This window comes from Plasmodium berghei (genome assembly GCF_900002375.2).
Source record: "Plasmodium berghei ANKA genome assembly, chromosome: 1".
NCBI classification, from domain to species: domain Eukaryota; phylum Apicomplexa; class Aconoidasida; order Haemosporida; family Plasmodiidae; genus Plasmodium; species Plasmodium berghei.
The window spans coordinates 449,709-465,021 of NC_036159.2; the positions used below are offsets into that span (position 1 = coordinate 449,709).

The 15,313-nt window shown below is 19.9% G+C and overlaps 4 protein-coding genes across 4 annotated transcripts; 2 read left to right on the forward strand and 2 right to left on the reverse strand.

Annotated features, from left to right (window-relative positions):
* Positions 1-840: 840 nt before the first annotated feature.
* Positions 841-1,608, forward strand: PBANKA_0111700 (50S ribosomal protein L18, apicoplast, putative; the record flags this gene model as incomplete). Its single annotated transcript, XM_034563953.1, has 2 exons — positions 841-1,032; positions 1,162-1,608. The coding sequence occupies 2 exons, from the start codon at positions 841-843 to the stop codon at positions 1,606-1,608; spliced, it is 639 nt and encodes a 212-aa protein (XP_034419718.1).
* Positions 1,609-1,819: 211 nt separating this feature from the next.
* On the reverse strand, positions 1,820-4,822 carry PBANKA_0111800 (AP-3 complex subunit beta, putative; the record flags this gene model as incomplete). Its single annotated transcript, XM_034563964.1, has 1 exon — positions 1,820-4,822. One exon carries the CDS (start codon positions 4,820-4,822, stop codon positions 1,820-1,822), a length of 3,003 nt encoding a protein of 1,000 aa, XP_034419719.1.
* Positions 4,823-7,383: 2,561 nt separating this feature from the next.
* Positions 7,384-9,552, forward strand: PBANKA_0111900 (conserved Plasmodium protein, unknown function; the record flags this gene model as incomplete). Its single annotated transcript, XM_034563975.1, has 1 exon — positions 7,384-9,552. One exon carries the CDS (start codon positions 7,384-7,386, stop codon positions 9,550-9,552), a length of 2,169 nt encoding a protein of 722 aa, XP_034419720.1.
* A 402-nt stretch (positions 9,553-9,954) lies between these two features.
* On the reverse strand, positions 9,955-11,901 carry PBANKA_0112000 (syntaxin-binding protein, putative; the record flags this gene model as incomplete). Its single annotated transcript, XM_034563986.1, has 1 exon — positions 9,955-11,901. One exon carries the CDS (start codon positions 11,899-11,901, stop codon positions 9,955-9,957), a length of 1,947 nt encoding a protein of 648 aa, XP_034419721.1.
* Positions 11,902-15,313: the final 3,412 nt, after the last annotated feature.

The following is a 15,313-nucleotide window of genomic DNA, read 5'->3' on the forward strand; positions in this document are numbered from 1 at the left end:
AATAATATAATTGAGCAAATTTTGTGTCATTTTATGTAATTATGAAGTTGTCTTATGGGGAGAAAAAAATATTATGAATTATTGATTGTTCATATTTTTTGTTTATTTAAAAAAACAAATAAATAATAATATTAATAGATTTTGAAAATCTCAAATGTGTAAAAAATAAGAATACAACTTAGTATTTGTTGAAATTGATTTCTCTCTACATTTTTCTTTTTTTTTGTTTGGGGGCATTTATGAATTAATTTTATTTTGTGAATTTTTTTTTAAACACTATGCGTTGGGTTTGTAATATTTTTCTTTTACCCCAAAACAATACACCTATTAATGAATACGGGTTTTGTAATTTGATATATGTGGAAAAATTAAATTAATTAAAAGAGTTAAATTAAATAAATAATTAAATTGAAATAAATATATTTAATTATTGTTTTGCCTTTATACGTATTCCCCTCCCCCCAAAAAAAAACAATGAACATAGTTTAAATATATTTATGGGTATTTTTTTGGAAATCCCCTAATTTTTTGAAAGGGAAAATAAAAAATGCCGAGATATAATTCATAAAAATATAAGACCAGTATGGCTTTTAATAATATTTTGTAACTTTTTGTAAAGTTATACACATAAATATATATTTGGCTATTTGATTGTCCTTTTAAAATGTTTATGCATATTTTAAAGTTACATATTACAATTATTATAAGGTAGCCAAATCGTTCCAACTAAATTTTAGTTACATAATAAAAAAACGTTGAAAATTGTTTATGTGTTTGATACTTGAATAATATAATTTTTTTTTAAGTTTATTTTTTCAAAAAAAATAATAAAGTAATAATATGCGTATTTCAGTTTTGCTAGTTCCTATATTCTTATATTTTATTTGTGTAATAAAATGTTTCACAATTCATAAAAAACCATCATTACACAAAAGCTTTTTAATTAATTTGTCCTTAAAAACAAAAAAACAGAATACAGAAACAGATACACGAGTACGCGCTAAACATAAGGATCGCAAACGAGTAAAAAATGTAATCCTTAGAATAAATGGGAAAAAAAAAAAAAAAAAAAAAAAAGGGAAAAAATATGTAGTACTAACTACTGTGTGTATATATACATGTATGATGCACACTATTATTTTTTTTTTCAACTTTTTACAGGAAATATTGCAACAATTAATAGATGAACATGTTGGAAATAAACATGTCGAAAAAGTTGAAGATACAAACAGAGAAGTAAGAAATAACTTAGATATTGATAAAGAAATATTACAAGGAAAAAGAATACCGAGAATGCGAATAAAAAAGACAAATAATCATATATATGCATCTATTATAGATGATTATAAAAAACATATATTATGCTTTACTTGCTCTAGAGATCCTAATTTAGCAAGTATACTAGGAACTTATATTAATAAGAAAACAAATAGAGTAATAAATGATGGAAAAAGTATAAAATCAGCATGGGAAATTGGAAAAATTATTGGAAAAAAAGCATTAAATAAAGGAATATATCGAGTAAAGTTTGATCGAGGAATATATAAATATAAAGATAAAATTGAAGCCTTAGCTGAGGGGGCGAGAGCCATTGGTCTTATTTTATAGAACCCTTTGATATATCAATATAATATATTTTTTTTTTTTTTCACAAATAAACGAGTACGAATTTTTATGCATTTTATATATTATTATGCTCTTTTCTACACCTTTATTCATAGTATTTGAAAAAAAAAAAAAATTAAATACAATTTTAATTAAGTTAAAAAATAGTCAAATATGATTGTTGAATCGAAAAAAAAAAATTTGATATGTATGATCATTCATTAGTATTAAAAAATAATTTTTCTATATCTTCAATTTCTTCATAAATTAAATCTTTGGCAGTTTCCACCTTTTCATATTTTTCGAATTTATTTATTTTTTGAGATTGTTGATTATTATCTGATTCTTCATCTTCGCCCTGAATATTCGATCCTTTGTTAATTAAAAATGATGTATCAGAAAATTTTGAAATTTGATTTTGAACAAATTTCATGTTTTCTTCTTTATAAAAATCATCAATGTTCGAAAAAATATGAGAATTAATATTATTAGTTATATTTTGATTATATTTTAAATCACGTGATGAAAAACTTATAGGTTTTTTTTTTTCTTTTTCAATATTATTAACATGTTCAGTATTTGGTAAATCGAATTGAGAAAAATATGGTAAATCAGCATATAATGGTATTTTTAGATTTAGCAAATTAGATATAGTATTTAATTGGTATATATGTATTTTTTTGTGTTTATTATTAATGTATTTGTTTTGCTCGAATTGAGAAAAATATTTATCTAATTTATTTTCGAATAAATTATTTGATCCAAGTTGTAATGAATGTGCAATTATCGATTCTCCAGAGTATAAATAAAAAGATTTTAAATAAGACAAAGATAATGTTAAATCTGAAATTGGTTGATTAAAAATATTTGTTTGTAAAAGTTGATAATTCAATAAATTTTGTGATTTTAATTTATTTATTGTAAACATCACATGGTAGTAAAATTTTGTCGTATCTTGAATATCAAAATGTCTATCTTGATATGCTACTAAAAAGCAACTTTTACATAATTTTTCGAATAACAAAAAGTCGCTTTTCATTTTTGCATGTTCATTCTGGTAATTCTGCCCATTTTTGTCGTGTAATGTTTGAGTTTGTTTTTTTTTTAAATCAACTTGATGAAAATTGTTTTGAATTATACAACCCAATTGATATATCCATATTTTAAACAGAAAATGAATTATATGTATTTTAAAAGTATTATCTGAATTTTTAAAAGATTTTACTAATATTCTTGACAAATCATAAACTAGAAGGTAATCAATATATTTTTGATAATTTGCTAATATCCATAAAATTGATATTTTAACATCAGTTGATTGAACTTGTAATAATATTTTTATCAAAAAAAAAATGATTTTTTTAATTTGTTTATTATCATTTTGTTGCAATAATTTTCTTAACGATAAAATAGATTCATATGAATATATTTTTATATTTGAATTTATCATTATCATAATTTGATTAATGAACTTAGACATACATTTTGAATTTTGTAAAGAAATCTCTGTTATATATCTAAATAATTTTTTAATAATAAATTCATTATTGTTGGGTATATATAATGTATGTATAAATTCATCTAATATAATTGTTTGATTATTTTGATTATTTAATATATATAATATATCAATTTTTAAAGATTTTTTTATTGTACTATCTTGATTGTTAATAAAAAAATAAGATATATATGGATCGAAATCATTTTTTAAAGATTTTATAATTGGTTTTATACTTTTAATAAATATTTCATATATTTCATCATTTTTTTCTATATTGCTTTTTAATAAACAAAATAATATAGCTTGAATCATTTCTTCTTTATATGTAAATTCTGTTAATTTATATAAAGATGATATTGTTATTAAAACAACACTATAACTATTTGATGATAACAATAATAATAATTTATCAATAAATATTTCAATATCTATTGTATAATTTTTATATTCGTCAAATGTGTCATAGTTATTTTCATTAAAGGGTTTATCATTATTTATATTTTTATCAATTTTTTTTTCTTTTTTTTTTAATTTAATTTGTTCATTTTTTAAAGGATTTCTATAAAACATTCTACAATATCGTAGTAACAAATCAATTAAATAAGTTTGATTATATGGGTGCATATATAACAAATATTTACACAACTTATAATAGTGTACATGCAAAAGTGATAGCGAATTATATATCTGAGTTTCATCAGGCATGTTTGTAAGCCATGTATCGTCCATTTTTATTTCACCATTTTTTATTTCACCATTTTTTATTTCACCATTTTTTACTTCACCATTTTTTACTTCACCATTTTTTACTTCACCATTTTTTACTTCACCATTTTTTACTTCACCATTTTTTACTTCACCATTTTTTACTTTTGGGGTGTTATGCATTATGTTATGATTTATGTGAGTTTGATTTATTTGATTCGAAACATGTTCATAAATTTGATTATGATACAAATTTGTAAATTTTGTAGAATCTTGACATGTATCATCATTATAAGATATGAGTTTATTTGAATTAAATTCTTTTTTATTTTTCACTTGATAAATATAAGGAAGTTGAATATGATTATGTATGCATATTGTACTAAAGGATATAATAGCTGATGATACAACAGTTATTTCTTTGTCTGAAATTAATTTTAATAAAATTTTTCTTAAAAAAATAAACTGATCTTTATCAATAAAATATATAGAAGGTATAACATCTGCACATGTTTTACGAACATTTGGAGAATCGTCATTTGAAAGTTTTTTTAACATTCCTATCAATAAATTAATTATAGTAAGTGACTTTATTGATGTAATTGCTCTTAATGCATATGATCTTATTTGGTAATTGCTATTATTTAAATCCTTTTTAAACGAATTTGTTGATAATAATGTTAAATCTGTGTTTCCATGGGCATATAAAATTAAATAATTATAAATTAATTTTTTTAATACTAAATTATTTACTGATATATTTGTTAAAACATTAAAAAAAAAAGAAGAAACATTTTTTTTTAAAATATGTGCAATTAATATATGTTTCATAGCTTCGATCTTTTTATATACATTATTATTTTCTAAATTACTTATTATTTCATTATTATCAAATTTTATTTTTTCAAAGTATATACCATCATTTAGTTTTATATAAGATATAAAATCCTTAACATTTGTAGATGCCTTTTCAATTAAGGGTAGTTTTATATTAAATCCAAATTTTTCCATTTTATGTTTGTTTATTTATATGGGGGCAAACAAATCAAAACAAAATCAAATATGTATCAACATATTTATTATATTAGTCTATTCCCCACTTCCTTCATATTTATCTATAGGAATATGAGTTATATTCTTAATATAAAGCTAATCAAAATAGGAAATCAAAATGAAGGTAAAAGGGATCAAATATGATACATATATACCTGATGTTCACATTTTATTATATTTTGAAATTTTTGTTTTTTTACAATATAGCAAACTTGTGAAGTTTTTTGTACATACATTAGTATATATTTAACAAAAATAAAAATCTGGAAAAAAATTAAGTTGCTTAATATATATAAAATATGATTTACATTATTCTGTATATTTATTTATATCATTGTACAAATGCTCAAAAACAAAAAAGTAATTATCACTTATTTTAAATACAATTCCTGTGTCGTTATATATTATTATGTGTGATAACTATAACATAATTTTTTTCTTTTTTACATTTTAAAAATTAAAATATTTTTAAAATTTATGATAGTACATCCAAATCAGTTCCCTTCACTGGGAGATAAAATAAAAAATATTTCATTAAAAAGAATATATATTATTCCAACTTTGTATATAATTAAATCATAAAAAAATAAATTTTATTTTGGGCCTAAACTTCAAACTTTAAAATCTTTAACTGATTGATATTTATTTTATAACAATTTTAATCAAGATTATTTAAAAAAAAAATTAATTCGATATTTGTTCACAAAGCAAACAAAAGTGTTAACTTCATTTCATTTCCATTAATTTTTCCAACTTAGCTTTCACAAAATTAAATGGAAAAAGTTGGAAAGGTTTTAAAAAGGTGTGAGTAAATCAGTTTATGTTCACAATTTTTTATTTGGGATTTATTTTCCACATTTTACAAAAATATATTTAATGGTGTGGTAAAAAAATGAAAAAAAAAAAAAAATTAGTTTTAAATGTTGATCAGTTTAAAAAAAATGAAATGATTATAAATAAGAAAAAAAGGATCTTATTTATTTTGTAAATATATAATTTATTTATGTGTAATAACATGAGGTCCATCCTCTCTATAAAACTGTAATTAATTTTAATATATAAAGAAAGTCAAAAGTCGGTTCGTTTTTTTCCATATTTTAAATTTTAATAATGAGTTACAAAATTTTTCTGCTTTGCTTAAATATAAACTATATTGTTTGTTTTTTTTTTAATTTTTTTTAATCGTTAAAATAACCTAAGCAATTTCCAAAAGGTTTTTTAATTGTGGTGACTATTATATTTGTGAGTTTGGAAAAATATATATAGTAATGTTAAATATAGGTGAAAAAATATTAACATAAAATGCTGGATTATTAAAAGTTATTTAAAATTTGCAGAATAATATATATATTTGTGTTATTAAATTTTATTGTAAATTTTATTTTTTTATTTAAAAACACAGAAAAAAAATTCAGATAGCCGCTTGCAATGTTTTATAAATATATGTATAGAACTTGTACATATATTTGTATATAACAAATGTGTGTAATATTGTAGAATTATAAATTGACATATTATATAATACTGTGGTTTGTTATTTTTGTAATTATATAGAAACACACATATATATATAACTACATTTTAAATATATATATTTGATATGTGTGTAAATGGTTAGTTCAGATATTATCGAAGTATTTTTAAGGGATTTTTTGGGTCCATTTTTATTTTTTTTAATTTATATATTTTTTTTAATTTTTTTTAAAATGAAAAAAATATTTTTTTCAAATTTGGAAAAGCAGACACAAACAGATAACCTTATTGTAAAAATTAATTTAAACCAAACGAGCAACCCAAAAGGTAATTTTAAAAAAATATATCTGAACATATATAAACAATTCTATATGTTTTACAAGAATTGTATTTTTATTTCATATTTGTGTAAAATATTTTATCTGTTTTGTTTTAATAATATTATGAGTATATTTGAATAAATAAACGTTTGTATGTATATATATATATATATATATATATAATGGAAGTGGTAAAACATAATTTAACTTGGGAAAATATAAAATGCACAAAATGCATAGAAAATAAAAAAATAAAATATATATACACACGTTTGTATATATTTATGCAATTGTAAATAACTACATTTATTTGAAAGGGGCGAGAAAAAAAGTAAAATTAGAGAAAAATAAATGTGAATTGTCTATTTGTTGAATACATGCATACATACATACATTATATTGTTTATTTTTATAATTTCGTGCACATTTTTCGAATATAAAAAAATGGTTAGTTAAATATATAAAGATTTACAACTTTGATAATATTAAAAATATTTTTGAAAATAATTGTATGTTTCTTATTATTATGAATATTCTATATTTATAATATTATTTTAAAAAATAATTGATAATATATTGTGAATATGTATATGTACAGTTTTGTAAAGGTTTGATGTTTTAACCTTTTATATTTATAAGGATTATTAGTTGGATGTATATTTTTTTCTTTTAGATGAATATGAAAACGTTTACAAAAAATCAAAAGACATTATTAAATCGGGAAAAATGAGTATTTCAAGTATTGAAACAATATATCCTTATTTTCCTAGTGAAAAAAAAGGCGAAAAAAATGAAGAAAAAAGTAAAGAAAAAAATGAAGAAAAAAGTAAAGAAAAAAATGAAGAAAAAGATGAAAATTTTTTAAAGATTAAATCAAATAATAATGTTAACAGAATTTGTAGACAAATCGTAGTAAATAATGATAATAATATATTTTTAAAGAATGAACATTTATCTGAATTTAAAAATAATAAAAAATATGATACAAGTTATATGGATGGAAATAAATCTATCGATCATCTTATTGGGCATTCAACAAAAATCGATGTTAAAAAAAATTCAGAAATTAAAATAAAAGATGTGGAAATGAATCAGGTACATGATATAAGCCTGGAGAAAATTGTTGAATCAAATTGTTTCGAAAAAAATGAAAAAAAAAATGAAAAAACAGAAACGTGTGTAGAAGATGTAGAAATGGTAGAAAATCATTGTAACATCCAAAATAATAATAGTAATAATAATAATGAACAAGAGCAAAATATTGTAACAAATAATAACAATAAAGTAGTTCATAACGAAGAAAATGTAAATGGGCCATTTGTTGAAAATATGGAGGAAAAAAAAAATGAAAATAAATTAAATTCAGAAAATTATAAGTCTACTCCATTTATAGATGATAAAAAAAAAGTTATAATAAATGATATTAAAGATAATAACATTCCTGATAATTTTAATTATTTATATGATATTTTAGAAAAAAAATATAAAGAAAATATAGATTTGGATGGTTCAGAATATGTGTATATTTATGATATATGTACAAAAAATGAAAATTATGAAAAATATAACTCTGATAAAATTTGTTATTATATTTCAAATTCTGAGAAATCGACAGAAGTTGATTCAAACAATCCTGAATGTTGTCAGAGTTATAATAATAAGATATTAAATTTAAATAATAAAAGTATGTATTTAAATTTTTTTAACAATTTTTCAAATAAATTTATTAAAATAAAAAAAATGTTTTCACCCACTGAAATTGTAGATTTAACCGAATCTCATTTTAATGACAATGAATCGGAAGTGTATAATTTAGAAACAGTTTTAAATAATAAAAATAACAAATATAATAAAAGAGTTTTAGAAATAAATGATAAAATAAATGAATATGACATACAGACAATAACTGATTCAACAAAATCAGAGGCTTCAAATAATTCTGAATATGATCATGTAAAAAAATCAAAATTTATAGATAAAATTAATTACATTTTCTATACAGTTATTAAAAACAATAATTATGAAAAAAATGATAATGGAAAGGATGAAAAAATTATATCAAATAATATATTGAATACATCTAATTATCAAAAAAATAAAAATATATATGAATTGAAAAAAATAAATATGGATAAAATAAATAGTAATATGAAATTGAATATTAATCGACGAGTATTTGAAACAGACATATATGATATTGAAATAAAAAAAAGAGGATATACATATATATATATAGATAATGATTGTTGGAAACAATATTACTGTATTGTTTTTTATTTAAATAATAATTCAACTCATAAAGACAATTTAATTTTAAAACATTATTGTAAAATATATGAAGGAAAGCATTTATATAGTAATTACGATTATTCAGAATGGTATACAAATTGTTTTATAGTTTTTTTTAGGGACAATAACTTTGATTTTGTAAAAAAAAATAATATAGATTTATCTATATTTATAAGGAAAAATATGTATGAATTTATTTTTGAAATATCAAACAACCATAAAATTGAAATAATGAATAATATCCATTTTGAATTTTCAGAAAAAGTAAATAAATGTATAGTTATATTTGATATACACTCAATGCCATATTATTTGATACCTTTTGAATATACTTCACAAAATTCATTATATGATCAAAATTTAGATTTAACATTTTTAGATCAAAGATGTGAAAGTTCGTTTAATTTTATTTATACTGAAAATATTTTAAATAGTTGGATTTACTATATAAATATATTAACACAAAAATATATAAAAAGAAATGCTATAAATGTAAATAAAAATAAACCAATAAAAAGGATACATTATGTAAACAAAAAATTTAATCAATGGATTGAAGTTTTTAAGCAAGAAAGGAATATAAAAAGATGTGGACAAATTTATTAGAATTTGTCAAAAAAAAAACATATTAAGTATTTGCATATGCAAAAGTTGATATGTATATTGTTTATTATTATTATTATTTTTTATTTTTATTTTTTTTTTGTAATTAAAAATTATGTTTCTTTTTTCCACAAATAAATATGTTTTTATAATTTCCAGTTTATTTTGCATAAATTTTATTATAGGTCTACACATTTAGTAGTTTATTTGTTTTATTACATTTTCATTTATTTAATTTGTTTATATTCAATTATATAACCCCCAATTAATTCATTTTAAAAATCAAATTTTTAATTAAGGAAATCGATTCATAAGGAAAAAAGTATGAGAGATTGTATTATTAAATTAGGGAACTTTAGATATTGTTGTGATATGTAGTATAAATTAATAGATATTTTGAAATAGCTAGAAATCAGAATGTGTTTTAAATTGATTAAATATAATATTTGATGTTAATATTGAAGTTCCACCCAAATATAAATCTACATTTATTTGTTTTGAAAGTTGATATATGATTTTAATTTCAGGAAATGTTATACCTCCAAATATGAACACAATAATTTTTTTTTTTTTTTTATGATTTTCTGTTTGGTTTTTTATTATATCTTTTTTATATTCCCATACAGTTCCCCTTGACACATTTTTTGTTTTATCAGGAAAATTTATTGTTACTTTTAATTCGTTAGGTGTATTATTATTGTTATTTTGTATAATATTAACATTTGGTAGATGTGGAAAATATATTTTATCCAATGTTTCGGTATATAGTTCTTGAATAATTTCTTTTATATTTGGTTCATATCTTGTTAATTCATAATTTGAATTTTTTGCAATATCTTTATAATATTTAATTTTTTTTTTTTTTTTTTCAAATATATGGGAAACATGATTTTGTACTGATACATCATCCTCATTATCAATAGAAAGAAAAACATTTTTTTGCAACTTTAATTTTAAAAAATGATTTATAATTTTGTTCATAAACAAACTAAGTTTTGCTGACTCAATGAGTTTTATTTCATCTTGCTTATTTATATTTATATAATTAATAAAATATAATAATAATAATCTAGCTTTTTCTTCTTGTTGATATTCATAGCTAGCTAAAATATTTTGTAAGCTATTTAAATTAGCTATGTGATTAAGTTTTTTACCAAATTTATCTACATTACAACAAATATCTTGTTCAATTAAACCTATATCCACTACATTTTTATTTTGTAATATTTTAAAAGTTTCTTCACATAAATATATATGTAGCCAATATTGTTCTAACATGTGTTCATGTTTTGGTAAAAATCTGATTGCTTCTAATGCTTCATTAAGATTAAAAAAGTTTTTTTTTTTTTGAATTTTTGCTACTGAATTTTTTTCAGTAAATTCAATTATTTCATTTTTTATATTTTCATTTACTTCTTGTATATGTGTGTGTCTATATTTTTTCCATAAATTATCATTTTCTGATAATATGGCTTTTTTTTCTTCATTTTTTTTTTCATTATTAGGCATTTTAAATGTAACTGCATGAGGATAATTATTTTTTTCATCTTTATCTTCTATATATTTTTCATTATCGTCAAATTCTGTATTAATTTTTAAAAGGTCATAGCACAAACTTTGATATGTATAATCATGTATAAATAAAATAGAGCTATCAATGGATCTATCCAAAATTAATAAAACAGATTCAGTATCTTCTTCTGACACTTTATCTTCATTATTATTTTTTGAAATTTCTGCGGCTAAATAGTTTTGAACGATTTCTGCAAATTTATAACATAACTCGGTATTTTGATATCGTATATTTGGATATGTTTTTAAACAAGAACAAACAGAAACTAATTCCGAGGCTGCAGTATTTAATATTTGTAAATTTTTTAAAGGATATAAATCATATAAATTTATTTTATTTTCAAAATAAAAAATTCTGCTTTCATAAGGATAGAAATTTAAATTTATACAAGCACAAGACTTAATCCGTTTTAACATAAAATCACTTGTAGCTATTAAGTTTAATATTTCATTTTTTTTACAAGCATTTGATGTAAATAATATATGAATATTTTTATATTTTGGATTTTTTTCATCTATAAAATCTTTTAACATTATATTAACGCTCTCAATATTATTACTTAATAAATATATACAATCAAAATCTTGTAAATTATTTCTTTGTGTATTTATTAATTCGATTAATGATACTCCTTTTTCTAATAGTTCTTCATTTTTGCATATCATGGATAATATTTTGTAAGCATTTTGATCTACAACCATAACAACATATTTGCTCACCTGAGTTATTTTAGTGATTACAGTAAAAATTCTGTTCCTGCAACTTTCTCTCAACGACATTTTTTTTTATTCTTTGACCATTTTAAAGAGAAATGATATGTAAGGATGTGTGAGGAACAAGCCAAAAAATGGGAAATAAAATATGAACAGTTTTTATTATTCCGTTAGAAAGAATATAATTGGATAATATTTCTAAATTATTGTTGGCAAACAAGGAAAATGAAAAAAACGAAGAAATATCGAAACGAAAAAATCGATGTTATAAAATCAGAAAACTACAGAAATAAAGATCACGTAATTTACGAAAAAATTAAAATAATAATTACATATGCAGCATAACTATGAACATATATTTTTTAAATTAGCTATTTTTTGAATTAAAAATATGAATTGGTAAGGTAAAAAAAAAAGTCTAAAAAAAATGACTTGTTCATACATTTACAAGAAACAATTAAAAAATTCGTTAGTTATGGGAAAATTTACGAATTTATGCAAAGTTGTATGTAATTTTATTCAATTTTTTTAAAAGATACTTAATAAGAACAAATTATCAAAATAATGCAATTTTTTTTTATCATTATAATGCACATAATAGTTTTTTTTTTTTTTTTGAGATAAATACTAGCATTATATAAAAAAGTGTGATGATGGAGCCATATCTATGTAAATTATTTAATGAAATATTAAAGATGCTTTTAAATATTAAATTTATTATAAAATTTAGATATAATTTGTTTAACAGTTATGTGTCAAAAAATTGTTAATTTGTGACTATTTTCATATAAGTACAAGTTTTTAAATATAGAGTAAATGTTCCAATTAAGGAATATGGGATACATTTTTGTTTAAGGGATTATAACAAATGAGGGGATTATATAATTGGAAGTTGGTTTAAATTTAAATGATTATTAACTTTTTTTAATAATGTAGAAGCTGTGAAAAAAATGTTTAAAGAAAATAATTTTTTGAGTAGAAAAATATGATTAGGAAATATTTAATTTCTATTTACAAAACAAAAATGTTGTAAAATGCGCATCATAGTACGTTTTCAAAATTATCGAATATTTACAATATCGAAGGTTAGATAGTTGTTTTATATTGACATACAAAATTTTTTTTTTATAAATTTGGATATTTTTTCTGATTATAAAGGAAAATATAATTTTTTATGGGTATATTTCAATATAAAACTCTTAAATTCATGTTGTTACTATTTAATTAGAACGAGTTTTGTTCACACACATTTATCAATGCAAATACAAGGTACATATGAGAGCGAAAAAAAATACATGCATATTGTTTGGTTATCTTATTGGTTTGCCTCGGAAATGTACGCATATACATGCATACGTATATACATATGCATGTACATATATATTAGAAGAAAATTCCTTAACATCAAAATTAGAATTAATAGGTATTGAGGAATTAAAAAAGTTATTATTCTTTATGTGCTTGATTTTTTGATTTGTTCACATAAATAAAAAATGGATCGATGATTGAAAAATAAATAAAAGCTATTCAAGAACAAAAAAAAAATAATGTATCCATAAATAGCTACATGGAATATACATATATATATATATAATACATAGTGTATGGTTTATCAGTTTAATGCTTAAGTATGATTTTTGAATTTTTTTATAAGATATATTCAATAATTTAAGGATACAGAATAAGGAATTTTTCCAAAATGTGTGCATATTTAAAGTTTTGGTATATATAGTTTTTTTTTCATCGGGTATGAATTCATTAAATTTTTTTTTTCATGAGATTGGAATTGGAAAATTTTTTGAAAATACATAAAAATGTAAGGGAAAAAATATGTATTTTATTTTCCTCAAATTATATGTGTATTAAATATCCAATAAAGGAAAATATATTAATATATGCACTAAAATATGTTTTTTTTTCTCGATAATATTTTTCAGTGCACTTATTAATTATATTATATTATTTTTTTTTTTTTTTGCATATATTATTAATTACACATTACGAAATAAAAGAGTTATTCTTAAAACTTGTATAATTCATTAATTAACAAAAAATATTTGTGTGTTTTAAGTTCTTAATTTTTCGAGCCAAAACCCTTTAATGTATTGTTTAAAATACGCATATACAGGTTGTATGCATATATGATACGGTAACAGAAAAAAAAAAGGAAATCAAAAGTGCAAAAATAAAAAGTATAAAAAGGAAAATAAGAATATGCATTAAAATTGTTAATATATATATATATTTTATTTATTTTTTTTTAATCAGTTTACCATTTTTTTTGTTTTATTATGTTATCTTAAGTTTTGTTACATTTTTTTTTATTTTCCTCTCTTTAAACAAAGAACAAGTTTTATAAAGAAAACGCTAAGAAAAAAAGTTTGTTTACTTTTATATTATCTCAAAAAAAAATATATTTTTTTTTTTATTACTGTCTTTTTTTTCGAAGTTCGTTAATATGTACCAAAATAATAAAATGTGTATTTTAAATAGATTGTAATAATCGTATGCTAACTTTTTTTTTTCATTTATTATTTTATGTATATTTTTAAGAGGATTTATTAATTTCCCTTTTTGAGTAATATATATTACAATGTAATACATATATTTGTGTATATTACAGTTATTTTTATTATTATTAATTTTATTTTTCATTATTTTTTTGCGTCTTTTTATAATTTGCTTAGTACAACTCTTTTTGATAGTTTTTTAAGAAAATAATAACTAACAAAATATAAAGTATTTAAAAATATATGTATATTTCCTAAATTTTATACTTTATATTTTAATATATTATAATATTTTTTTAACATAATTTTTCATTCTGTATTTATTATATTTCGATTTTGTATGAACATTAAATTCGGGGGTTAAAGAAAATTTGATATATTGTCTTTTACATTTTTCCTATATTTCTATTTCAATTGGAAAAACAATTCCCTTGTTGCATATTGTGTGTATATGGTTGCCTTAGTTGGATTTAGTTATTTTCATAAATTTCATTCGAATATATATTTTCTTTTTTATTGTGATTTGAAAAATATTATAAACAATATAATGTATGAAAAACATTTGTTTTTAAACAAGTATATACTTTCTTTAATACATACATTAGTATGTAATAAATATTGATATATGTTAATAAGCAATTTGATAATGTTGTGTTTCATTTATTTCCTTATATAAAATAAGGAAATATATAACAATAATGATAATTATATTAAAAACGTTTAAATTTCCATAGTTTTATATTATCTAAAAATATAGCACTATAATTATTTATATAATACATTTCATAAAGTTGTGAAGAATACGATTTTAAAATAGTTGTAGATATATGTGCATATTTATTAAGAAATATTGCCAATATCAATATAAATTTTTAATAATACATGCATATCCAATTTATTTTTATATGATCATATATATTGTTGTTTTAGATTTTAATTATCCTTTATAGATTTTATTTAAACATTTA